A 25,039-nucleotide genomic window follows, 5' to 3' on the forward strand; every position below is an offset into this window, starting at 1 on the left:
TCAACTGAGACACCCAGGCGCCCCATAGACTCTTGAGATCCGTGTGCAGTAGGGGGTAAGCCAGAGTCCCTGGGGAACGGCGCCTGCAGGTGGGGAGGGAAGGAAGCAGAGCTGGGTCTGGAGTAGTTGAGGCGAGAGGCAGTCGCCAGTCCTCCCAGGTGCCCAGAGCTGGCAGGAGCCTCCAGAGCCGGGCCAACAGAGGCAAGGGTGCTGGCCTTCGTTCCCCTGGCTCCCCTTGCTTACTATACTCCGGGGGTCAGCAGCCCGTTATGTCCTTACTGCCCATCTCCTGCACTGGACGTCAGCTCCGAGACAGTGAGAGCCCTTGTCTTGTTCCTGGCTGATTCCCAGCTACTACAACGGGGCCAGGCACACAGTACGTGCTCAGTAAACATTTGTCTAACGAGTGGGTGGAGGGTGCCCGCGCGATTCTCCTTTGGGCACACATCCCTCCCTCTGTCCATTGGGGTCGGGAGCCCAGGCCCGGCCCCTCAAGAGTCACAGCGGCTAGCACAGGGACGGCCATATGGGCCCATGAATCAGGTAGGGGCTTCCTGAAGTCCACTTGCTCTAGGGATGGCTTTCTCCAGGCAAGGGGCTGCCCGACTGGGAAACCAAGAGAGGGGCCAATGGAGCGGAGCCAGAGATGGGAGAGGCAGAGCCCTCGGGACACTGAGGCTTTTGTGAGCCAGTGTAAATGGGTTTCGGTTCCCCCCCGCCACCCCCTCGAGTCCTGAGTCCTTCAGGAGGGGAGGAGTCTGGATTCAGCGAGGCCCCTTCTTCCCAAATCACTGTGGGGCAGGCAGGTAAAGTTGGCAAAGCAATGTCTGTATATGCATGACCCCCCACCACACTGGGAAGCGCCATGAGGGCAGGGTTGTGGCCGTCTCGCTCACTGCTGGGACCCCAGCCAGACACAGAGCAGGGTGGGCTAGACAGTGGACACCTGAAAGTTTCCTGAATAAGAATCATCGGGGGATGCTTTTTCTAAGGTTGTAACAGGGTTTTTTTTTAAAGATAAAAAAAAAACAAAACATCAACTTGAAGACAACCAACCTCATTTATAAGTTTATTCTACCCCTCTCCCCAAGTCGCAAATGTATACAAAACTTTAGCTAGTAGGAAACCAGAGTAATGAGCCATTCTCCGGTCTCAGCCTCGTGCATTTGAGAGGGGATTCTTTGCATTTCCACACATCCTGATCCCGCCCAGTGGGTGAAGCCGATGCATCCCAGAAGGCCTGGCCACATGGAAGGACATGCAGGGCTGAGTTCTGAGTCTCGGAGATGTGACAGTAATGCCACAACAGGGTCAAGATGGCACAAGGGTTTGGAGCGTGGGCCCTGGTACAGACTGTCCATCTTCTGGTCCCTCTCCTGCTCCTTTCCTGTGTGTCCTTGGGCAGGTGACTCCCCCTTTCTGTGCAATTTTCGCATGAATGAAATGAAGAAAATGCTGTTAAGGGCCACTATTTATGGACACGATGGGGGGGGGGGCACATCACAGTCACTGGCCTCCAACAACCTGTGCTCCAGAGATGGGTCAGTGCCACAGGGCACCCCCTAGGAGTAGCCATGGAACCTGGGCACTGAGCCCGCTCACCTGGCTCCGTCCATCAGCCTTCCACCCAGTGCTATCTCTCTCACTGTCTTCTTGTTTATACACTCAGGTCACTTCCGATTTTACAGACACCTCCACCCAGGACCCACCTCCTCAGCTCCCTCAACAATCAGCTTCTCCCCCTCTTCTAGAAGGAATTAAGATGATCTTTCAGGACCCCCGTTTCTTGGCTTTTGTCTGGGTAGGTGGTGTCCAGATCACTCCGCCCATCCCGACCCCAGCCTCCAGGCCTCTGGAAGTGAGGTGAGGGAGGAGAGTTGAGAGAAAGCCTACCCCTCCTGCTTCACCAACAGCTTCTTAGAACCTGGCCCAGGTAGAATGGATCTTGGCTCTGACCCCATTCATTAAGTGCTAAGAGTCCGGGGCTGCTCGGACAGGAAACTGAAGGCCCCCTGCTCTCACGCTGCCTCTGGGAAATGCCTTGGGCCCCTGTGTAGATCCCTGACCACCCCTCCCCCCCAGTAACTGCCTCCCTGCTCCCTCTCCCCTTCCTCTTCCTCTGGCACCGGTGCTCTCCAGCACCCTGCACCCCTTCTCCGTCCCCTTCCCTGAGACCCCACCCCCACTCTGCTCTGATTACTTCACCACCTTGGACAGCCAGTCCCTCATGGGCTCTGTGGCCTTGGGCAAGTTCCTTTGCTTTCCCTGGGCCTCAGTTTCCCCATGAAGGAAAGAGTTCATAGGATCACTGCCCACTCACACACACTGGCTTCTCTAATTTTAACGAGCCTTGTACCCATTTTGAAGATTCCTATGTCCTCAAACACATCCTGAAGATGACTTCCTCACTCTGGGGGTCTTTCACTCAGGCAACACAACACACCGGGTCTGAAGAACAGAACGCAGACTGGTGGGAGCCACACCCCTCCCGCAACAGTGAGATTCCCGGAAGAGATGCCTGGTAGTAAAGGCCTGTTCCTGGATTGTTCCTATCAGCCCTGTGGGGAAGGCCACATGTCCCGTGGGGTTGGCAAGAGTCCCAGCGTCCTCCTTGGGGTGGGGGGGTATAGTGGGTTGAGTGGTGGCCCCCTAAGAGGTATGTCCACACAGTTATCTGGGAAAGAAAACCCAACTCTGTAAATAAGTTAAGGACCCTGAAGTGAAACCACCCTTTGGTTCAGGGTGGGCCCTAAATCCAAAGACAAGTGCCTTTGTAAGAGACACAGAGAAGGCCACTTGAAGGTGGAGGAAGGGACTGGAGATCTGCAGCCACAAGCCAAGGAACGCCTCAAGTCACCAGAAGTTAGAAGACGCAAGGAAGGATCCTCCCCCAGGGCCCTTGGACAGAGCGTGGCCCCGCTGAGAGTCTGATTTCAGATTGCTGGCCTCCAGAACTGTGAGAGCACACATTTCTGTGGTTTTAAGCTATCCAGTTTGTGGTCACGTTACAGTAGCCCTAGGAAACTAAGAAAGGTTAAGACCAACGGGTGGCCTAGCCTAGTGGGATGGAGGTGGTGACGAGGGCTCTGGAGGCAGAGGGTACCACTGTGTGAAGGGGGATGGATGGACCGGTCCAGAGCCCCAGGGGAGAAGGGCAAGGGCACACAGGTCAGCGGATTTGGATGGAACATGAGGAACGTGATGGCACTGCGCTGAGAGAGGCCACAGAAGAGGACACGTCAGGAAAGGCTCAGGGACTTGGAAGACAGCTAAACAGGGGCCCGAGGCTGAAGGACAGGTTGGATTTAGCCTTAGGCAGGATCCATTTTCCCACCACGGAAGGGGTGCTGGGAGGGCACCGCCAGAGAGGACCCTGCAGAGGCATTCCAGTAGGTTGTGCCAGACTGAAGGCCTGGGTGGTGGGGATCTGTTGGAATACTCCACTTGGGGTCTCGGTAGGGGGCCACAGATCAGGTTAAGGGGGAAAACAGAACATTCAGCGGATCAACTGCAAGCCAGGCTCGCCCTTGTTTTCCCCTCAAAGGGGGTGGCGAAACCCAGCTAGAGCCCAGCTTAGACGCTAGGACAGAAGTGCACCGAACCATGCTGCATTTCTTTACACGGTCTGTGCTGAGTCACAAAGGGAAGGGGGTGTTCCAGTGACAAGGATGAGTCCCAGGGAAGGGTAACATTTATCACGGAAATGGGGGTGGGAGTGGGGTTACAGCTTGATTCAGCTCAAGTCCGTTTTCCCTCCTGGCAGAAGAGTGAGCCTGTTGTCTTCCTGGCCGGGACCTCACAGGTCGGTGGGCTATGGGGTGGGGCGGGGCGCTGAGCACTGTGGTCTGAACGGATGAGCTAGGGGTGGAGGGCGCTTCGTGGGCGGCTTCACCTGCTGGGGGCTGACCCCGTGGAAGGTACCGTGGCTCAGGAGGGGCTCACTGAATCCAAGTTCCATCAAGATCCCGGTGGTTTCCGCTGGGCCAGCGCGGGCGGGGGTAGCACGGGGAGAAGGCCACGTCAGGGCACACGCAACCATGGCCAAGTTCAGACTTGGGCAGACTCCTGGAGCTTGGACGTGGATACTGCCTGGGCCGCGGACGCCTCCTGGGCTGCGGACGGCGGGTCCTGGGCGCAGAGCTGGGCGCGCACCTCTCGCATCTGCGCCTGCAGCTCCTCCAGGGCGCTGTGCGCTGGCGCCGCCTGCATCTGCGCCTGCAGGGCCTCCAGCGCCAGCGCCAGGCGGCCCACCTCGTCCTGCATCGCGTCCCAAGCGGCGCGCTGCTCCTCCTCCTTGTGACGCTGGTGCGCCTGGTGGCGCCAGTACTCCAGCACCAGGCAGCCGCCGCCCACGATGAAGATGGTGGCCTCGCCCAGCAGCTCGGCGCCCAGCTCGGCGGCCGCCTCCTCGTTCAGCGGCTTGATGACTGTGCCCCGGAAGCCCATGATGCGCATCTTGGTCCGCATCTCCACCCAGTGGTACACTGCGGGGGGGAGAGAGGGGTCAGGTCGTGTGCCAGGAGCCCCGATGAGCCCACCCCTTCGCACTTCGGGAGTCCAGGATGGAGCAATGCGGACACCACCGCCAAAACCATGGGGGGGGGGGCGGGGGATCGCCTTCAACAAGACCTGCACTGGCCTAGCCCAGTGACGTTAAGCCACTGCCCTGGGGTGACCCCAGGGTATCTTTTTCAATTTCCCAGAGGATTCTGCCAAGCAGCTGGGAATCAGAAACCCTGCCCAGGAAGGGAAGTCCTCAGTCTGGTTGGGGGTGGGGGTGGGGGGAATGCCCCTGTAGGGTTACAAGGAGCTCCCAGGACACAAAGTCCCTGGAAGGTGAAAGGGCCCAACTGCCAGAGGCTTTATAGCCTTAGCCTCCTCTGCTCCTCCCTTCCAACCAGCAGTGGGACAGCCAAGCATCCTCCTCCCCTGACACAGTCGTCCAACCCACTTCTCAGGAGAAAGGCAGACCCCCCTTCCCCCATTTCTTTCCCAATCTTCCCCAAATCCAAAGTTAGGGCTGCAGGGTAGGGGGCCCTCCTGGCTCCAAAGAAAGGGCAGCTGGAATGTGGGAATGCATGCGAAGCGACTGTGAACAGGGGTTAGGGATCCTCTTGGCAAGTCTGGTGGCTCCCATCCTGGATTTTCACCAACCCCGAGGATGTAGCTAAGGGTCTTGTGAGCTCTTCGCAGTGAGGAGTGGGACACGTACCTTGGGAGAGGCTCACAGGCTGACTGTTGCTGCCGGAACGAGAGCTTTCTTGCCTAGCTGCTTCTTTGTGCAGGGAAAGTCTCAGCATCTGAGTCTTAAAAGCCAAGGCAGAACTGAGGCCGGACCCTGACTCCCTCCTGCAGTAATTCACATTCGTCCACGAAACTGCTGTCTAGTTCATTTGGAGATTCGTGTCCGACACAGCACTTCACTTCTAATGTCTCATAATCATCCACGTAAATGCGTAATATAGGAAATGTTTTAAATGAATTGTGCACTAATAATCTGGAAAATCCAGAGGCAGATATTTGAACATGGATAACCTTACGGTCCCCGGAAATGAAACAAAAATTAAAATTTGGATTTCTGTACGTTTTGGTTGCTGACACATATACTTTTTTACAATTCTGCAAGGGAAGTGTAAATAGAAGCTCAAGGACAAAGTTCAAGGAACAACGTGAAATTTCTGACTGTAAAAGAACAGCTTGTTCATTTTTCTCCCTTTAGACGGAGAGTAGCAGGCGCCAAATCACAAGAGTTATGCGGATTGCATTAGATACTTCGAAGGAAGGATGGCGCCAACTCTGAAAACATCAATATTCATGACACACCAGAAATTATATCCTCTGCATCTACTTGAATTCATGGAGAAGTTTCAGCTGTCACCTTGAAAATGCACTAGAGGGTATTAACTTTTTGATATTTTAAAGGGGTGGGGCAGCAAAAATGTCTGACGATCTGTGCCGGGAGGCAGCAGAAGGATCTGGGGAGCACACCCAGGGCCCTCCCGAGAACTGCCAGCTGCTGGACTCACTGCTACCACGAATTGTTACGGAGGCCCTGGTGCTGTGGGGTTCCCGGGGTCCAGGCTGGCAGACCCCCTCCCACACTGAGGTCCTAGCCTCAGGCCAAGCTGGGGTCTGCCTGGAGCTCTGTCACCTACCGCAATGACAGCCCACTTTGAGCCGCCTCTGTAAAATGGGGAGGTGATGACCACACGCCAGCCCTGGGGAGATGGGCCAGGGCGGGGCTTGCAACCGTCACGTGATCCTTCATGTCAGGACCAGAAAGTCTAGCAGCTGGAGAGTGAAGAGAGACAGCACCAGCTTCTACTGGCCCCCCCTGGTGAATGTCCCAGCATCCCACTGTGGACAGAGCAGGAGGACCTGGGGTCAGTGGTCGAGCCTGGGTGTGCAAATGGGAGTGGGCACGAGGGATGGGGGCACACACGCAGGCATAGGAAATGAAGTTGAAGCGTGTGTGTGTGAGAGAGAAGGCTTTCAGAGCAGGGACTCATGGCAGTCTGTCAGATTTGGGGTTCAGGAAACAAGGTCCATGTGGTAACGGGGGGTTGGCAACAAAGGGGAGCCATGAGGAGCCAGGACAGGACAAGACTGAGGACAGCATCAGACCCGGGGATCCAACAGGTCCCCAGATGTCTCCCAGACACCTCACACCCACTGTGTCCTGACCCGACCCTGGCTCCCCATCCCCAGCAGACACTTGTTCCTCCTCCTGGGTCCATCCTGTCACCAGGCCAGAGACTTGGGACTCAGGTGTTCCCCTCCCCCACAGCCTCTCAGCCGCATGTCTGTCTCCTGAACGTCTCTCTCCCACACCCTCATCCGCTGACCAATGCCCCCTGACCTGACCTCCCTATTCAGAGACTTCTGTCCCTCCTGCCATCACAACTGGGACTGATCTGGTCACCCAGTCACTTGTCTGCACTCTGTCTCCGCGCTAGCCCGTGAGCCCCGCAAGGGCAGGGCCCGGGGCTGTCACAGTTACTGTGTGTCCCCAGCACTAGCCAGCAGCAGGCCAGGCACACAGGTGATGCTCAGTATATCCCATCGAATGTGTCAGTGGGTCCCCGCCCAGCCTCACACCCCTGCCCCTGCGCTGTGCTAGGAGTTGGATAAAACACAAAAAAACTGCCATTCTTTTCATTACCCAAAGTGAACACACTGCATGAAAACAAAGTACCCAAACTATAAAGTTAAAAGTTAGAGGCCCTGCACCTGGCTCTGATCCTTGGGCCCACCCCAAACGGTCCCCCCAGTCTCACCCTAACCAGCCTTTTCTTTCTGCTAGCATCATGGCCCTGACGTCTGATAAGAAGCGTACATCACTCGCCTCTATTTCTGAGTTTTTCACCTGGGATTTTGCTGCTTTTTACACATTTTCTGTTGAGCCCCTAGCCCTGGTATAAAAGATGAGCACTTTGTCCCCTGCAGCCGGTCCTTCCTCTGCCCCCTGCCTCCCCATTTTTACAGGTGATTTGTAAACATACATAGTACAGTATCCTGTACTATACATTTGTCACTGTTTCCCTCCTTTCCAGTGCTCCTCCCCTCCCCCCATCCCTAGGCCAGATCATTCCTCCATGTTATCAGGGTTTGACCCACAGGTTGTCTGGCCCCTTGTACTCTATGTAAAATCAAATCAAATCAATCAATCAATCAATCAACGTACATATGACATGACAGTCATGGACACACTGTCCTGTGTGATGTGATGAAGCTGGAGAGGAGCCCCTCGGGTGGGCTGTGTCATGAAGGGGGCCACCTGGAGGGGAGGGCTTAGTGGCAAGGCTGGATGGTGTCTCTATTCTGACATTCCATCAACCCGCTGAGAATTCCACCACGCCAGTCGGCTCTCAGCTGGACAATGATTTTCTAGAACAACCTGGTCTTCCCTCACGTCATGTTTCTAAATAACTGCAGGTCCTGGTCCACTAGTAGGTCATGAAATCGATTTCAGACCAGCATTAAAAATATGATCAAGAATATAACAGAAACTATCAGATGGCCCTTGAGGGCATCATGCTAAGAGAAGTGAAGTCCAAGAAAGGCCAATACCATATAATCTCACTTCTATGTGGAATTAAGCAACAACAAAACCAAGCTCATGGCCACAAATGAACAATGACAACAACAAAAAAAACCACCCTTGGGGCGCCTGGGTGGCACGGCGGTTAAACGTCTGCCTTCGGCTCAGGGCGTGATCCCGGCGTTCTGGGATCGAGTCCCACATCAGGCTCCTCCGCTATGAGCCTGCTTCTTCCTCTCCCACTCCCCATGCTTGTGTTCCCTCTCTCGCTGGCTGTCTCTATCTCTGTCAAATAAATAAATAAAATCTTTAAAAAAAAAAAAAAAAAACCACCCTAGAATATAACAGAAAACATCAAAGGCAATCCTAAGTAGTCAGGACAAGTATGGCTTCACAAAACTTTTGTTCTTGTTTTGTGTGTGATTGTGTGTCTAACTGGAACACAGTCCAAAGGCTGAAAGCCACTGTCCTAGACTTTGATTGGAATTCCAGTGAATCCACAGATCATTTCCAGGACAGTGGCATCTCCCCCATGTTGAGTCTTTCAATCCACAAATGAAGTATCTGTTTCCACTTAGTCTCTAACTTTCTCTGCAAGTCTCGGGGCACCCGACTGGCTTGATCAGAAGAGCATGTGACTCTTGATCTCAGGGTTGTGAGTGTGAGCCCCATGTTGGGTGTAGAGACTACTTAAATTAAAAAAATAATATAATAATTTTTCTCTGCAAGTCTCTGATTACATGTATTCCGAGGTATTGATTTTTTTGATGTTATTATTCATGGTATTTTAAATTCCACTTTCAGGGCGCCTGGGTGGCTCAGTCAGTTAAGCGTCTGACTTCGGCTCAGGTCATGATCTCAGGGTCCTGGGATTGAGTCCTGAGTCAGACTCCCAGCTCAACAGAGAGCCTGCTTCTCCCTCTGCCTCTGCACCTCCCCCTGCTCATGCTCTCTCTCTCTCTCTCTAATAAATAAAAATCTTTTTTTTTTTAATAAAAATCTTTAAAGAAAATAAATTCCACTTTCAATTTGGTGGCAGCTGGCATATAGAAATACAACTGAGTTATGTAAATGGGCTTTTTTTTTCTTTTAAGATTTTATGTATTCATTTGACAAACAGCCAGCGAGAGAGGGAACACAAGCAGGGGGAGTGGGAGGGGAAGAAGCAGGCTCCCAGCGGAGGAGCCTGATGTGGGGCTCGATCCCAGAACGCTGGGATCACGCCCTGAGCCGAAGGCAGACGCTTAATGACTGCACCACCCAGGCGCCCCGCAAATGGGTTTTTCTAACCAATGACCTCGCTAAATTCATTTTTTTTCCTTTTTAATGAAATACAACTTACATAAAATACACAACTAGCAAGTGTAGAACAGGACGATCTTTTTAACAAATTCTTTAAGATTTTATTCTTTTTTTTTTTTTTAAGATTTTATTTATTTATTTGACAGAGAGAGACAGCCAGCGAGAGAGGGAACACAAGCAGGGGGAGTGGGAGAGGGAGAAGCAGGCTCCGAGCAGAGAAGCCTGATGCAGGGCTCGATCCCAGAATGCCGGGATCACGCCCTGAGCCGAAGGCAGACGCTTAACGACTACGCCACCCAGGCGCCCCTTTAAGATTTTATTCTTAAATAATCTATACACTCAACGTGGGGCTCAAGCTCACAACCCTGGGACCAAGAGTCCTACGCTACACCGACTGAGCACCACCCTGATTAAGATCTAGAATATTCCTGTACTCTGAAGGGCTCCCATCCTTAAGCCCTCTTCCAGTCAGCTCCCCCCAAAACCATTACCTGACCTCCCCTGACAGATATACTTATAACTCTCCAAGTCCTATTCTGACTTCGTAGTAAATTGTCTGTGCTCCCTCTTCTGTCCTCTTGCGCTCAGTGTTATGTCTGTGAGATCTCTCGCGGTGCCACAGGCTTCCGTGGCTCCCTTTTACCACGGAGCAGTCTTCTGTTGTGTGGATGGACCAGCCGGGCCTTCCATGCCCTGCCCGTGGGCACTTAGGGCCCTTGAGTAGCAGCTTTCCCAGCAGTGAAACAGCTGAGTCACAGGTCACCGCCTCACCCAGGAGACAGAAAATGGGGAGGCAGCGCTCTTCATCCACCCACTGATTTACTCACACAGCCTGGGACAGCTGCCAGGGCGGGGGACCTTTCAGCTGGGGTTGTGTCCCGGGGATGTGAAAAGTGCCACAGCTCACTGTTTGTCTTCAGTGCGTTCCTCTGCTGCTGCCCCCCGGGGTAAGTTCTAGAGGGTCCAAGGGGCTGCTTTTTTGGGGGATTCATATGGTATGTTTTATTAGCTCACTGTTTTCTCTTATCAGAACTGAAGCTCTTGAGGTCGTCAATAAATAAAATGCAGGAGAAAAGATTTATCGCAAAATGAAGTAAAATGTTGGTAATGAATAAAATAAATTTTTTTTAAAAGATTTTTTTAATTTATTTATGTGACAGAGAGACAGCCAGCGAGAGAGGGAACACAGCAGGGGAGTGGGAGAGGAAGAAGCAGGCTCCCAGCAGAGAAGCCCGATGTGGGACTCGATCCCAGAACGCCGGGATCACGCCCTGAGCCGAAGGCAGACGCTCAACGACTGCGCTACCCAGGCGCCCCGAATAAAATAAATTTTAATAAGGTGGAGACAGATAGCTCGCTCAATACCAGACAAATTAAAGTACATGGGGGGCGCCTGGGTGGCACAGCGGTTAGGCGTCTGCCTTCAGCTCAGGGCGTGATCCTGGCGACCTGGGATCGAGCCCCACATCGGGCTTCTCTGCTGGGAGCCTGCTTCTTCCTCTCCCACTCCCCTGCTGTGTTCCCTCTCTCGCTGGCTGTCTCTATCTCTATTGAATAAATAAAATCTTTAAAAAAAAAATTAAAGTACATGGCTCTCTTTTTCTTTTTTAAAGATTTATTCATTCACTTTAGAGAGAGCACGAGCAGGAGAGGCAGAGGGAGAGAGAGAACCTCAAGCAGAGTCGACCGAGCTGTAGCCTGATGTGGGCCTTGATCTCACAACCCCGAGGTCACAACCTGAGCTGAAACCAGGAGTCGGACCCTCAACCGACTGTTCCACCCACGCGTCCCCATGCCTCTCCATGCCTCTCCTTTATTTGGTGTGTTTAGTATGTACAAAGTGGAACGCGATTTTTATCATCTGATCACAGAAAACATGAATACGCTTTCTGTATCCTTGAATTGTGGTGATATCTTTAGAAGACATAAATCTAAATTCTTGAAGGAAATATTTTGATTTAGTCTAATTTAAGCAACTGTGTAATTATAGAACATGAAAAATGACTCCCCCCCCCCATTTCACCCATTCCCTACCCTTCAGCTCCCCTCTGGTAACCATGAGTTTCTTCTCTACAGTTAAGACCGAGGGGCGGCTTTTTAGCAAGAGGTGAGTGCGCATGCTTTAACTTTTCAGTCGAGGAATGATATACAAAAAAATGGACCAGGAAGTTCAGCTCCATGACTTTTTTTACACTTGTATATGCCAAGGGTTCTCAGCTGGGGGCAAATTTGCTCCCCGGTCCTGCCCAGTAGTCCTCCCCAAGTTCTGACAACCAAATATATCTCCTGTCGCTGCCAACGAGCAAGGGAAGGAGGGGGGCGAGGCTTTTTTCCACATGGCTATGCCACTGCGCCATTTACTGAATGACCATCCTCGCCCAACCGAGTTGCAGTGCTACCTTTGTTGGAAATCCACTTCGGTGTGGGTCTAATTGTAGACAGTCTATCCTGTCCCTCTGGTCTATTTGTCCATCCTTGCGTCAATACTCCTCTGGGTTAATTACTCCCAATTTACAGTTAAGTCTTTAAATCTGATCGTGTAAATCTTCCGACTTTGTTCTTCCTTGAGATTTTCTATTCTAGGATCTCTAAATTTCTCTTAAGTTTCAGAATCAACTTGTTCCTGACAACAAAAAGCATGCGAGGACGTTACTGGGATTACATTGAATCTACAGTTCAATTTGGAGAACCTTAATAACATTACTGAGTCTTCCAATCCATGAACAGGATAATACCTCTCTGTTTTGTTGTTGTTGTTGTTTTAAGGTTTTCTTTGTAAGTAATCTCTACACCCAGTGTGGGGCTTGAACTCACAACCTCGAGATTGAGTCGCATGCTACCAACTGAGCCAGCCAGCTGCCTCTTTCTCTATCTTTTGTAAGTATTTTTTAATTCCTCTCAGAAATATTTTAGGTCGTCAGAGTACAGTTCTTGCACATCTTTTTCAAATTTATTTCTAGATAGGGCGCCTGGGTGGCTCAGCTGGTTAAGCAACTGTCTTCGGCCCAGGTCATGATCCCGGAGTCCGGGTATCCAGTACGGCATCAGGCTCTCTGCTCGGCAGGGAGTCTGCTTCTCCCCCCACCCCTCCCCTGTCTCGTGTTCATTCTCTCTCTCTCAAATACATAAAATAAAATTAAAAAATTATTTCTAGATATTTGAAGAGTTTTGGTGCTATTGTGAATGGTATTTTAAAATCCACTGTTCTGGGGTGCCTGGGTGGCACAGCAGTTAAGCGTCTGCCTTTGGCTCAGGGCGTGATCCCAGCGTTCTGGGATCGAGCCCCACATCAGGCTCCTCCGCTAGGAGCCTGCTTCTTCCTCTCCCACTCCCCCTGCTTGTGTTCCCTCTCCCGCTGGCTGTCTCTATCTCTGTCGAATAAATAAAATCTTTAAAAAATAAAAAAATAAAAATAAAAATAAAATTCACTGTTCAATTGTTAGTTTGCAGCTTATAGAAATACAACTGATTTCTGTATACTCACTTGTATCCAGCAATCTTGCCCAAAACTGTCTATTTATTTTAATGGTTTATTTTTAGGCTCTTTTGGCTTATTTATGCACATAGTCATATCATCAGCCAAAAATCAGTTTTACTTCTTTTTCAAAGTTTATGCTTTTAGTTAGATTTTTTCTTTTCTTTTCTTTTTTTAAACTAAACTCTACCCCGAACATGGGGCTTGAACTCATGACCCCAAGATTGAGAGTCATATGCTCTACGGACTAAGCCAGCCAGGCACCCCTTAATTAGGTTTTCTTAATTAGCTTTTTTAAAATTTTAATCTTGTGTGTGTGTGTGTGTTACCTTTTCATAGTAGCTACAACCTCCAATATTACGTTGACTGAAAGAGGCGATACTTGACTTATTTATTGCAAACATTGGGGGAAAATGTTCTCTCTTTAAGATTTTACTTTTTTAAGTGATCTCTACACCCAACATGGGGTTCAAACTCGCATCCCGAGATCAACAGTCACATGCTGTACACTGAGCCAGCCGGGAGCCCTAAAAGTATTCATTTTAATCTTTAAGTATAAATATGGTACTAACTCTTTTGATAAGATAAGCTTTGTCAGATTAAGGAAGTTCCTCTCTATGCCTAGTTCTTGGAGCACTTTTTCTTTTTAAAGATTTTTTTATTTATTTATTCGACAGAGATAGAGACAGCCAGCGAGAGAGGGAACACAAGCAGGGGGAGTGGGAGAGGAAGAAGCAGGCTCCCAGCGGAGGAGCCCGATGTGGGGCTCGATCCCATAACGCCGGGATCACACCCTGAGCCGAAGGCAGACGTTTAACCGCTGTGCCACCCAGGCGCCCCTCTTGGAGCACTCTTATCACGAGTAGGTGTTGATTTTATCAAATGCTTTTCCTGTGTCATATGAATATGATTATATGGTTTCTCTCATTTCTCCCATTCCTAAGGTGAATTACACTGATTGCTTTTCAAATAAACGCAAACCAACCTTGAAGTCTTAGAATAAATCCCACTGGGTCATGATTTATTATCCTTCTTATATATTGTTGGATTCTATTTATGAGTACTTTCGTTTAGGGTATCGGAATTCATGTTCACAAGAGATCTTGGCCTCAAATTTTCCTTTCTTGTGATGACTTGGTTAGGTTTTTGCTATCAGCATTCTATCAGACTCATTAAACAAGTAAGTGTTCCCACTTTCCCTGTTATTTAGAAGAGTTTAGATAATGGTATTACTTAAGAGTTTACCAGCAAAGCCACCGGGGCCTACAGTTTTCTTTTCTTTTCTTTTGAAAAAGTATTTATTTTTGAGAAAGAGTGTGTGCACACGCAGGGTGGAGGAGGGGCAGAAGGCGAGAGAGAATCTTAGTCAGACTTCCCGCTGAGCGTGGAGCCCAACACGGGCTCTATCTTCTGACCCTGAGATCATGACCCGAACCAAAATCAGGAGTCAGACACTTAACCCATGGAACCACCCAGGCGCCCAGGACTTGTAGTTTTCTTTATGGGAAGGTCTTTAATTATCAATTCAACGTCTCTAACAGAAACAAAATTATTCAGAATTTCTTTTTTTTTTTTAAGATTTTATTTTTAAGTAATCTCTATGCCCAATGTGGAGCCTGAACTTACAACTCTGACATCAAGAGTCACACACTCTACTGACCCAGCCAGGCACCCTGACTATTCAGATTTTCTATTTCTCTATTTCTTCTTGTGTCAATGTTGTTATATTGTGTTTCCCCAAGGAAACCGTCCATTTCCTTTGCATTGTCAAATTTACTGGCTCAAGCTGATCGGTATCCTTTTGTCATCCTATAGTTAGACTCTGTACTGATGCCTCATTTTTTCATTTCTTTTAATGGAAATTCATGGTTGGTTTTTTGTTTTTTTTTTCCCCTTGAGTAGTATTAATCTTTTCAAAGAACCATCTTTTGGTTTTGCTGCATTTCTCTACTACTTGTCTGCTAACTGCTCGCCGTCCTGCAAGGATGCAGCTCAGGTGTGTCCTTCTTCGGGACTGAGTCAGATGCCCCCTGGGCTCCTGTATCTCAGCCCTGATCAACCTTGGGTGTCACTGGTGACATCTGCTGCCCCCACTGGATCATGAGTTCTGCAAGGGCTGGGCTCACCCTTCCATCTCACATCTAAATCCACCGCTGCCAGGGATACCACTCCCCGCCTCCTCTTTTCTTACCTCACCCTAATTCATCTTTTAGGTCTCAGCTGGAGTGTCCCTTCCTCCCAGAAGCCCTCCCTGACCCCTGGGCTGAGTCAGACATAATTTCTAATGTTCCCAAAGCTCTCTGGGCTGCCCTCATCACAACACTGTTTATTCTGGGTTAAATTGTTTTTAAAATATGATGTACGCTCTCCTTCTTAAAATAGTCATATAAATATGTTTCGACTAGCCTTATGTGTCTTACCAGCCCCAAAGGCTGGTTTCACTGTTTTCAAGTTCCTTGAGGCCTCTGGCAAATTCTCCCTGTTCCATGGGTAACTCATTTGTCACTGCCTGGAAACTGCACTGTGAACTCCTTAAGGGCAGGCAGGTTCCCAGAAATACCCCGCCCAGAACCTGGCATCAAGAAGGCACCAGGGAATGTTTAATGAATGGATGACCAGCACATCTTTCCTTGAAGTTTCCTCGAATTTGCTGTATATAATGTCATTATGAACATCCAAATTTTGTCAAAACATTGTCTGTTACTGGTTTGATACTTTCACTAAAGTTTGATGTTTAGCCTGCCTCCAAAGAATCAAAAGAATGCTGCTTTTCCAGAGGGGGAGAGAATGTAACAGGGTGCTTTAGCCCTGGAAAAGGCAATACTCCTCTAACCTGTTCATCAGCCCTCAGTCACCCTGCTGGGACTTCTACCACCACCCCTGTGGTGCTGCTTTCACCTCCTGCCTGTGCACCCGATAAAGAGGCACGCAGGCCCAGTTCTGCCAGCTGCCTGTGGGCAGAGGAGTGCTCTTCTCTAAGCCTTATTAGTTTATCTTCAAAATGAGGACCCTTCCACCTGCAGGACAGTATTGCTGAAATAACGAAATGAGATCACGCAGAAACCTCTCAGTTCAATACCTCTCAGCTTAATAAGAGGGAGCAAGGCTTCTGGAGTCATACAGACCTGAACTCAAATCTCGGCTCTCTCACTTTCTGGATGTGCCAGCTGAGCCTGAGTTCCCCCATCAGTAAACTGGGGATCAAAATATCCAATCGTCAGGATTGGGAGAACGGCAATGAGACACTAAGTGAGAAATCGCTCGATTTAGTAAATGTGAATCTAGCATTCTCTTCCTGACTCCTGTTTGGAATTTTACTCCTGGAAATATGTTCGACCCACCAGTCTGAGCTCTGATCCTGGGCTACATAAAACAGTTTTCAGTCTCCTCACTGGTCTCTGTGTCCTAGTCTTGTTCCCTTTGATCTGTCCTCCATACCACAGAGTATCCCAGCTCAGACATCCCCTCCTCCATGAAGCCTGCCCCGAGTCCCAGAGCCCTGAGCTCCCCTGCCAAAGCTCTGACCACTCTGGGTAACCACTGTGTGGTGACAAACCCATCTCCCGAACTGGACTGTGAGCCCCATGAGGGCAGGTCTTGGGGCTGACTCCATCACTGCAGGGTCCCTAGCCCTCAGTGGGGCACAGAGCAGGTGCTCAATGAAAGGGCTGATCTGTGGAAGTCCACAGGAGGTAGCCATGGACCGGCTCCCTCTCACCTGGCTCTACCCATGCCCCTTCTGCTTTCTATCTCATCTGTCCCCTCAACACAAGGAGGCACTGCACAGCACCGACTCCTCTGGGAGGTGTTGCTTCTCTTGGCTCCAGTCCCTCACCCCTCAGGCTGCCCCATCTGCCCACCTGTCTTCTGTGAGAACCCTTTCCTTGGCCTTAGTGGCTAGTATTTCTCAGGATACTGCTGCCCAAGGCCCTCTTCTCACTCAACCAACACATCCACTTCCAGGAGCAACTCAGACCCTCATGACCCCAACTCCAGGGCTTGGATCTCCCTCTTCAGCCCCAGAGCTCCAGGCCCTGGGCCCCTCAGACTTTCCAGGCCACAGCACAATGGCTGACCAGCCCCCAGGAGTTTTCCAGGGGCAAGTCTATGTTAACCCGCCAAGTCAATCAAAATGAAGTACTTGGCCACAGCTAACCATTGTGAAAGTGTTTTCCTGAGCATGGAGCTGCAGGTGGCTGGAATGTAGCTCCTTCCTCAGGAAACTGTGCTGCGAAGACAAGGACTCCTCTTCCTCCACAGTGGGGGCTAGGCGCCTCGGGAGCTTACCGACACGGGACAGGACCAAGCAGCTCTTCCACTATTAGAAACATGTCTGCATGCAAACAGTGTATGCCTCCTTGTAAAATAAAGGGGAAGTGTCCCTAATGTGGGCCATTCCTCCATTGGGAGCAATGACAGAGTCATTGTAACCACACTGCCTACTGAGTGTACCTACTTACTACTCAGGTAGCCCAGGGTCATGGAAGGGCCATGACAGGGACACTAAACGCTGAACTGATAAACGTGATGTCACTGGTAACGGGACAGTTAACTGTTTGAAGAGGGAAGCGCTTTTTTTGAATATGAGGGGAATAACAGCACTAAATCCTTATCTTACATACGAGGAGGTCAATAGTTAATTTAAAAAATGGGAAATTTTAGGGGCGCCTGGGTAGCGCAGTCCTTAAGCGTCTGCCTTCGGCTCAGGGCATGATCCCCGCGTTCCGAGATCAAGTCCCACATCGGGCTCCTCCGCTGGGAGCCTGCTTCTTCCTCTCCCACTCCCCCTGCTTGTGTTCCCTCTCTCGCTGGCTGTCTCTCTATCACATAAATAAATAAAATCTTAAAAAAAAAAAAAAAGGGAAATTTTAAAAACTAGAAGTGTTAGCACCTTCCGTAGAAATATGGTGATAAATACGAAAAACAGCTGAAAGAGTTAAAGTGCTTACCTGTGGGGAGCAGGAATTGAGGTGGGGAAGGAAATGGCTGCATTTTCTTCTTTTCCTTTTTAAAAAGTTTATTTATTTAAGTAATCTCTACTAGACCCCACGTGGGGCTTGAATTCAGGGCCCTGAGATCAAGAGTCACTCGCACGCACGCACGCTCTTCTGACTGAGCCAGCCAGGCGCCCCTGCATTTTCTTCTTTTTATCATAAATCACAGATGTATTTGACTCTTTAAACTAAGTACTTGTACTCCTTTGACAACATTAGTAATTAATGTTAATGTTTAAAACAGAAACACATTTTTAAAAACCTGCCCAAGCCAAGCATTCCATCCGAAAGCAACAGAATACACATTCTTCTCAGGGCGCCTGGCTGGCTGTTGGTAGAGCGTGTGACTCTTGATCTCAGGGTTGTGAGTTTGAGCCCCATGCTGGGTGTGGAGATTACTTTAAAAATAAAATCTTAAAAAAAAAAAAAGAATACACTTTCTTCTCAAGTGTAAATGGAACATTCTCCATCACGTCTACTTCAAGGGGCAACTCAGACCCTCCTATGACCCCCAAGATCATACGTTAGGCCACAAAAAGGTTTAAACAAATTTAAGAAGACTGAAATCACATCAAGCATCTTTTCTGACCACAGTGGTATAGAACTAGAAATCAGTTACAGGGAGAAAACTGAGAAATTCATAAATATGTTAACATGAAACATGCTACTGAACAATCAATGAGCCAATGAAGCAATCAAGAAAGAAATGAAGGGGCACCTGGGTGGCATAGCAGTTAAGCGTCTGCTTTGGCTCAGGGCGTGATCCCGGCGTTATGGGATCGAGCCCCACATCAGGCTCCTCCGTTATGAGCCTGCTTCTTCCTCTCCCACTCCCCCTGCTTGTGTTCCCTCTCTCGCTGGCTGTCTCTATCTCTGTCAAATAAATAAATAAAATCTTTAAAAAAAAAAAAAGAAATGAAAAATACCTTCAGACAAATGAAAATGGAAATACAATATACCAAAACTTACAGGATGCAGCAAAAGCAGTTCTAAGAGGGAAGTTCACAGCAATAAATGCCTACAGCAAGAAACAAGAAAATTTTCCTTTATTTTTTCTCCACACCCAACGTGAGGCTCGAACTCACAACCCCAAGATCAAGAGTCGCATGCTCCTCTGACTGAGCCAGCCAGGCGCCCCGAAACAAGAAAAATTTCAAATCAGCAACCTAACTTTATACATCGAGGAACCAGAAAAAGTGGAGAGCCCAAAGTTAGCAGAAGGAAGGAAATGACAACGATCAGAGCAAAAATAAATGAAATACAGACTAAAAAGGCAATATAAAAGACAAGTAAAACCAAGAGCCGGTTCTTTGAGAAGATAAACAAAATTGAAAAACCTTTAGCTAGACTCACCATGAAAAGAAGAGAGCAAACACAAAATCAGACCCGAAAGACAAGACATTACAGCTGATACCACAGAAATACAAAGACTAAGAGACTACTCGAAAAAATTACGTGTCAACAAATTGAACAACCTGAAATGGATAAATTCCTAGAAACATACAACCCTCCACACGGAACCATGAAGAAACAGAAAATCTGAACAGAACGATTATCAGTAAGGAGATTGAATCGGTAATCAAAAACCTCTCAACAAATAAAAGGACAAGAAATAACGAGTGTTAGCGAGGATGTGGGGAAAAGGGAATCCTTGTGTACTGTTGGTGGGATTGTGAATTGGGACAGCCACTATGGAAAACAGTAACGGAGATTCTTAAAAAAAAAATTGAAAATGGAACTATGACCCAGCGATTCCACTTCTGAGTATTTATCCAAAGAAAACAAAAATACTAATTCTAAAACATGTACGTGCCCTGCGTTCGCTGCAGCATTTAAAACAGCCAAGGTACGGAAACAACCTTACTGTCCATTGACAGATGAGTGGATGAAGAAAATGTGGTCCAAAAAAAAAAAAAAAGTGGTACATGGATAATGGAATATGATTCAGTCATAAAAGAAGAATGAAATCTTGCCATCTGCAACAACATGGACGGACCCTGAGGACATTATCCTAAGTGAAACACATCAGAAAAAGACAAGTACTGTATGATCTTACTTGTAGTCGGAATCTAAAACAAAAGCCAAAAAAAAAAAAAGAGTTTATAGATACGGAGAACAGACTGGCGGTTGCCAGCAGTAGAGGGCAGGGGGTGAAGAGAGTTCAGAGGAACAAACTTCCAGTTATGAAATAAACAAGTCATGGGGGTGTCATGTACGGCACGGTGACTACACTTAACAATACTGTTCTGCAAATCTGCAAGCTGCTTAGAGAGTAAATCTTAAAAGTTCTCACCAGGAGAAAAAAAATTCTAGAACTACGCATGGTGACAGGTATCCGACTTACCATTTTGCAATACACACAAATACGGAATCATTATGTTCTATCCTTGAAACTGATACAATGGTGTGTGTCAGTCACACCTCGATGTAACACAAAACAAAACACAACAGCTTGTCCACGCCAGAAAGGTAAGCACTGCCCTTGGGTTTCCAGGCCTCTACGCTGGCCCTGCCACCCCCCTGATCTCTGGTCCCATCCTCATGCACGTTCCACACCCAAAGTAACCATATTAAAGTGACCATTGGATCAAGGGACTCTCCTGCTTAAAATCCTTCAATGGCTTCTATTGACTCTTAGATAAAGTCCAGACTCCTTAAAATGACCTAGAGGTCCTGTATGATCAGCATATCTTCTACTACCAGTCCTCCACATGTGCGGAATTATTTCAGCGTTCAGAACATTTAGGCATGTGTGGGCTGTACGTGTATGTGTGGGCTGACGTACAGCGCTGCTGGGACTCCAAGGAGGGGAGTGTACAGGTGACTTGTATGGCAAGAGGCACGTGAGTGGGGCAGGGCACTATCTGGTGACCCCAAGGTCTTATGGCCACAAGACAAGGTCACTGTGAATAATCCTCATCGGGTCGATGGGTTCTTGGGATGTTATCGGCAAGTGTCTCAGCTGGGATGTGAGAAGCCTCTGGATCTCTATGAGAAGGCTCTGCTGCCGCAGAGTGGGGGTGTATCAGCAGGGCAGCCGGCTCTGCCAGCAGCCAGGGTACTGGGGCCAAGCGCCTGCTCCAGCTAGACAGAGGAACCGCTTCCTCAGCTCGGGTGCTGGGCCCCTGCACTCACCTATGGACCCCTGCACCAGCCCTCACTCTCTTCTCCCTTGAAATCCCTTGCCCCCTGCTGCGGCCACTCTCTGATGGATTACCTGCCCTGGCCCCTGCCCTCTCCGAGCCTAGAACCCAAAGCTGAGTGCAGGTGAGGAGGTGTGAAGGCTGGGATCTCCTGAGGAGAGGCGAACACGTGACGTGGGTCGGGGTGTGACAGTGCGAGCAGGAGATTTTAAACTGCAGGTCTATGATCACAAGCAGCAAAACTGATCTTGTGTGCGACGACCAGCATCTTTATAGAAAATAAAATTAAATACACACTGTAGAATTCCAATTATATAAAATTCTGGAAAACGCAAACTAATCTCTAGCAGGTCAGTGGTTGCCAGGGGGTGGGGGAGCAGGGAGAGGGGCTGGGATGTCAAGGGTTACAAGGATACTTTGGGGGTGCCGGATATGTTCACTGTCTAGATTGTAGTGACAGTTTCGTGAGTATACATGTTGATTAAAACTTATCAAATTGTGGGCGCCGGGGTGGCTCAGGTGGTTAAGCATCCAACTCTTAATTTTGGCTCAGGTCATGATCTCAGGGTCCTGGGATCAAGCCCCACATCGGCCTCTGTGCTCAGCCTGGAGCCTGCTTGAGATTCTCTCCCTCTGCCCCTCCCTCCCTCCCCTCACTCTGGCTCGAGCTCGCTCACTCGCTCTCAAATAAATAAAAATTTTTAAAAAGCTTACCAAATTGTATACTTTTTTTTTTTTAAGATTTTATTTATTTATTTGACAGAGAGAGAGACAGCCAGGGAGAGAGAGAACACAAGCAGGGAGAGTGGGAGAGGAAGAAGCAGGCTCCCAGCAGAGGAGCCCGATGTGGGACTCGATCCCAGAATGCCGGGATCACACCCTGAGCCGAAGGCAGACGCTTAACGACTGCGCCACCCAGGCACCCCCAAATTGTATACTTTAAATACGTGCAGTTGATTGTGCGTCAGTTATACTTCAACGAAGCCAAAAAACATAAAAGAAACAGACAAAAGAGCTGAACTTGAGTGAAGAGGGGAGAGGGGTCCCAGGGCAGCCCAGGTGAGGTGCTGGTGATCCGCACGGAGGCCTGGAGGCACCGTGGTGGTGTGGCCTGGGCCCCCAGGATGGCATGCAGGGCTGCTGCAAATGGCTCCCGGCGGTGCTACGCAGCTGAGATGAAGGAGTCCTTAGTCATCCCCAAGGACAATGCCAAGTCAGAAGATGACGACTGCAGGAAATACAACTGGAAGAACGACTAGGCCCTGGGAAGCATCCTCCCCCACTCCCCACCCCTCCACTTTCCTCCTAAGCCTTCCACTTCTTCTTCTTTTTTTTTTTTTTGGTAATTAAAAGAAAATTATTTATTTCAGAAAGAGAGAAAGAGCACAGAGTCGGACGTTCAATCAACTGCGTCACCCAGGCGCCCCCTTAACCTTCCACTTTTGAAGACTCGGGACATACCAGTGGCCCCTTCTTTCCAAGAGTCTAGGTTATAGGTCACAGGTTCCCACGGTGTGACCTTGGGTAAGTTGCCTCCTATTTCTGGGCCTCAGGCTCCTTGTCTGTAAAACAGACCTAACCGGAGAAGCTTCCAGCTCTGGTTGTGGGGAAAGGATGCTGGCCTAGCGGACAGGGAAGATGAAGCAGGCAGTTCCGGAACCCCTTACCCAGAGTTCTTTGTGGCAGAGGAGACTTCCTTCTTTTTTTTTTTTTTTTAAAGATTTTATTTATTTATTCAACAGAGATAGAGACAGCCAGTGAGAGAGGGAACACAAGCAGGGGGAGTGGGAGAGGAAGAAGCAGGCTCATAGCAGAAGAGCCTGATGTGGGGCTCGACCCCATCACGCTGGGATCACGCCCTGAGCCGAAGGCAGACGCCCAACCGCTGTGCCACCCAGGCGCCCCAGAGGAGACTTCCTTCTGTTAGCAAGCGCACAGGCGGAGCTGAAGGCCCCAGGCTGCTGAGCTCACCCCAGTGTGGTGCAGGAACTTCTCTGTGCACCGCCTCCTTCCTGGCAATTCTCCTGAGCTGGGGGCCTCTCCCTCGGTGTCCTCATTGCACCTGAGAGGCAACAGGTCCAAGAGGGTAAAGTTGGGTGTTCAAGGATGTTCTCCACAGTGAGGCTGAGAGCAGCGTGAAGCGGGGAAAGAACCCAACTGGCTGGAAGTAGACGATTCCCCGTTTCTGCACACAACAGTCCCCTGCGGCTGGGCCTTCCTATCCCGTGAGGCTGTAGTGCTCTAAAGGAAACTTCCCCAAGAGCCCTGCCACACACGCCCAGGATGTGTGAGAGGGGACCAAAGAATGAGACACATCGTCCAGGATTTGCGAGATGGAAGGAGAAAGGCCAGGCCCCCCAACTGCAGCTTCGGCTGGGTTCTGCTGGCAAGGCTGGACTGAGGACATTGGCGCTTTCCGGGTGCACTTCCAGTGTCCTATCACCAGCTTTGTGGACGTCACGGCTTTTAGGCCCCTGGATGGCATTACGGTGACGTGTTCTTCAACGCGACGTTTAAGTGGGCAGCCTCAAAGGCAGCAGCTCCCCTGGTGGGTCAGTCCCGCGCTGTCACTCCGCAGGCCCAGCCAAGAGCCGACTCATCCGGCCCTTCTGACGACTGTGTAAGCCTCACTCTCTGTAGTAAATTACATTCTGCCTGATTTATTTTGAAATGCATAAAAAATAAGACCGATAGATGGACCGATGCACTAAAGTGTGATAAAGCAACTACAGTAAGAGGTGCCTGAGTGGCTCAGTCGGTTAAGCGTCTGCCTTTGCCTCAGGTTATGATCTCAGGGTCCTGGGATCGAGCCCCGCGTCAGGCTTCCTGCTCAGCAGGCAGCTTGCTTCTGCCTCTCCCTCTGCCTGCCGCTCCCTTGGCTTGTGCTTGCTTTCTTTCTCTCCCTAACAAATAAAAACTTAAAATTATAATTAAAAAAAAGCAACTATGGTAAAATGTTAGTGGGAGAATCTCTGTGGTGGGTATGAGGGTGTTCAGTTTAAAATTCTTTCGATGCAGCTGTACGTTCGAAAATGTTCATAATAAAATGTTGAAGAGAAAAATCCTTTCTTGTTAGAAGAGCCGGAATGTTTTCTTTTTCAGGCGACCCCTGACGATGCAGCGGACCTCAGAAATGATGAGAGCTCTCTGAGGCGGATGTGGAAATGTAACAGGTGAACTGAGCAGCTGTCCGGGCCTCAGCCAGGTGCCCAGCAGAGGGAGAAATCCCCTCCCCAGGAACAGAGGCAGAACTGGGTGCAATGCGAAGGCTCCAAGAATGGGGGCCTCAAGAGTCACTGGATTTCTGACTCCCTTCCCAGGGAGTCACGACCCTGAGATCATGACCTGAGCCAAAATCAAGACTTGGACACTTCACTGACTTCACCGCCACGCAGGCATCCTGTAAAATGGGTTTCATAATAATGCTCACCCACAGGGTTATGTGAGCTCCAACAAGACTGTTGCCCGGCTCCATCGGAGGGCTTTAGTAAAGAGCAGCCACTGTTATCATTAGGCCCAGGGTGGGACTGGTGAACCTCAAAACTCAAGCTTTCATCCGGTGTAGACGAATATGACAGACAACACACGGGCTGTGCTCCTGGACGCTTGGGAGACCAGCAACAGCCCGAGGGCCCTCTCTCTTCTTGGGACCGCCAAGACCACAGCCTTGAGAGGGGCCAGGCCGGGACTCAGACCCAGTCTCCACTTCCTCCAAGAGCCCTGTTTCCCGCACCAGTAGGATGACTGGGAAAACAGAGGCTCCAAGAAGAATGGACAGCTCTTCTTACATCAGGCTTTCAATCAATATATGGAGAACGAAAGAGGGAAACAGAAATCGACACCAGGCAAATACTACAATAAAACTATTGTGGAAAGACCCACTGATGGATGCTAAAATTAGTGGGCAAAAGTTTGAGGAGAAACAGGATATCTGCATTGTCTCCAAGTGCCTTCCCCAAGATATTGATTAATTCACAGAGAGAAAAAAGTAATACTGTGGACAAACCTAGCAGACACCACCTTAACCACATGACCAAGGGCGATGTGACCAAAAATAAAACAAACGGACATCACGATGCCGATA

At 49.5% G+C, this 25,039-nt stretch overlaps 1 protein-coding gene and 1 long non-coding RNA gene across 3 annotated transcripts in view; one reads left to right on the top strand and one right to left on the bottom strand.

Annotated features, from left to right (window-relative positions):
• Nucleotides 1-1,041: 1,041 nt before the first annotated feature.
• Nucleotides 1,042-25,039, bottom strand: part of LOC103657055 (optic atrophy 3 protein-like) — a 42,712-nt gene continuing 18,714 nt past the window's right edge. The window contains exon 2 of the mRNA XM_008684465.2: nucleotides 1,042-4,484. Within this exon, the coding sequence (XP_008682687.2) occupies nucleotides 4,048-4,484 (437 nt within the window). The 3' untranslated portion in view covers nucleotides 1,042-4,047. The remainder of the gene's footprint in view (nucleotides 4,485-25,039) is intronic.
• Nucleotides 3,704-13,552, top strand: LOC121103503. Of its 2 annotated transcripts, none has more exons than XR_005835783.1 (3): nucleotides 3,704-3,802; nucleotides 5,720-5,897; nucleotides 13,496-13,552. It is a non-coding gene; the product is annotated as an uncharacterized LOC121103503 (long non-coding RNA). The 2 variants fall into 2 exon arrangements; XR_005835782.1 differs by lacking the exon at nucleotides 13,496-13,552 and adding an exon at nucleotides 12,110-12,167.

This window comes from Ursus maritimus, unplaced genomic scaffold, assembly GCF_017311325.1.
Source record: "Ursus maritimus isolate PB19 unplaced genomic scaffold, ASM1731132v1 scaffold_19, whole genome shotgun sequence".
NCBI classification, from domain to species: Eukaryota; Metazoa; Chordata; class Mammalia; order Carnivora; family Ursidae; genus Ursus; species Ursus maritimus.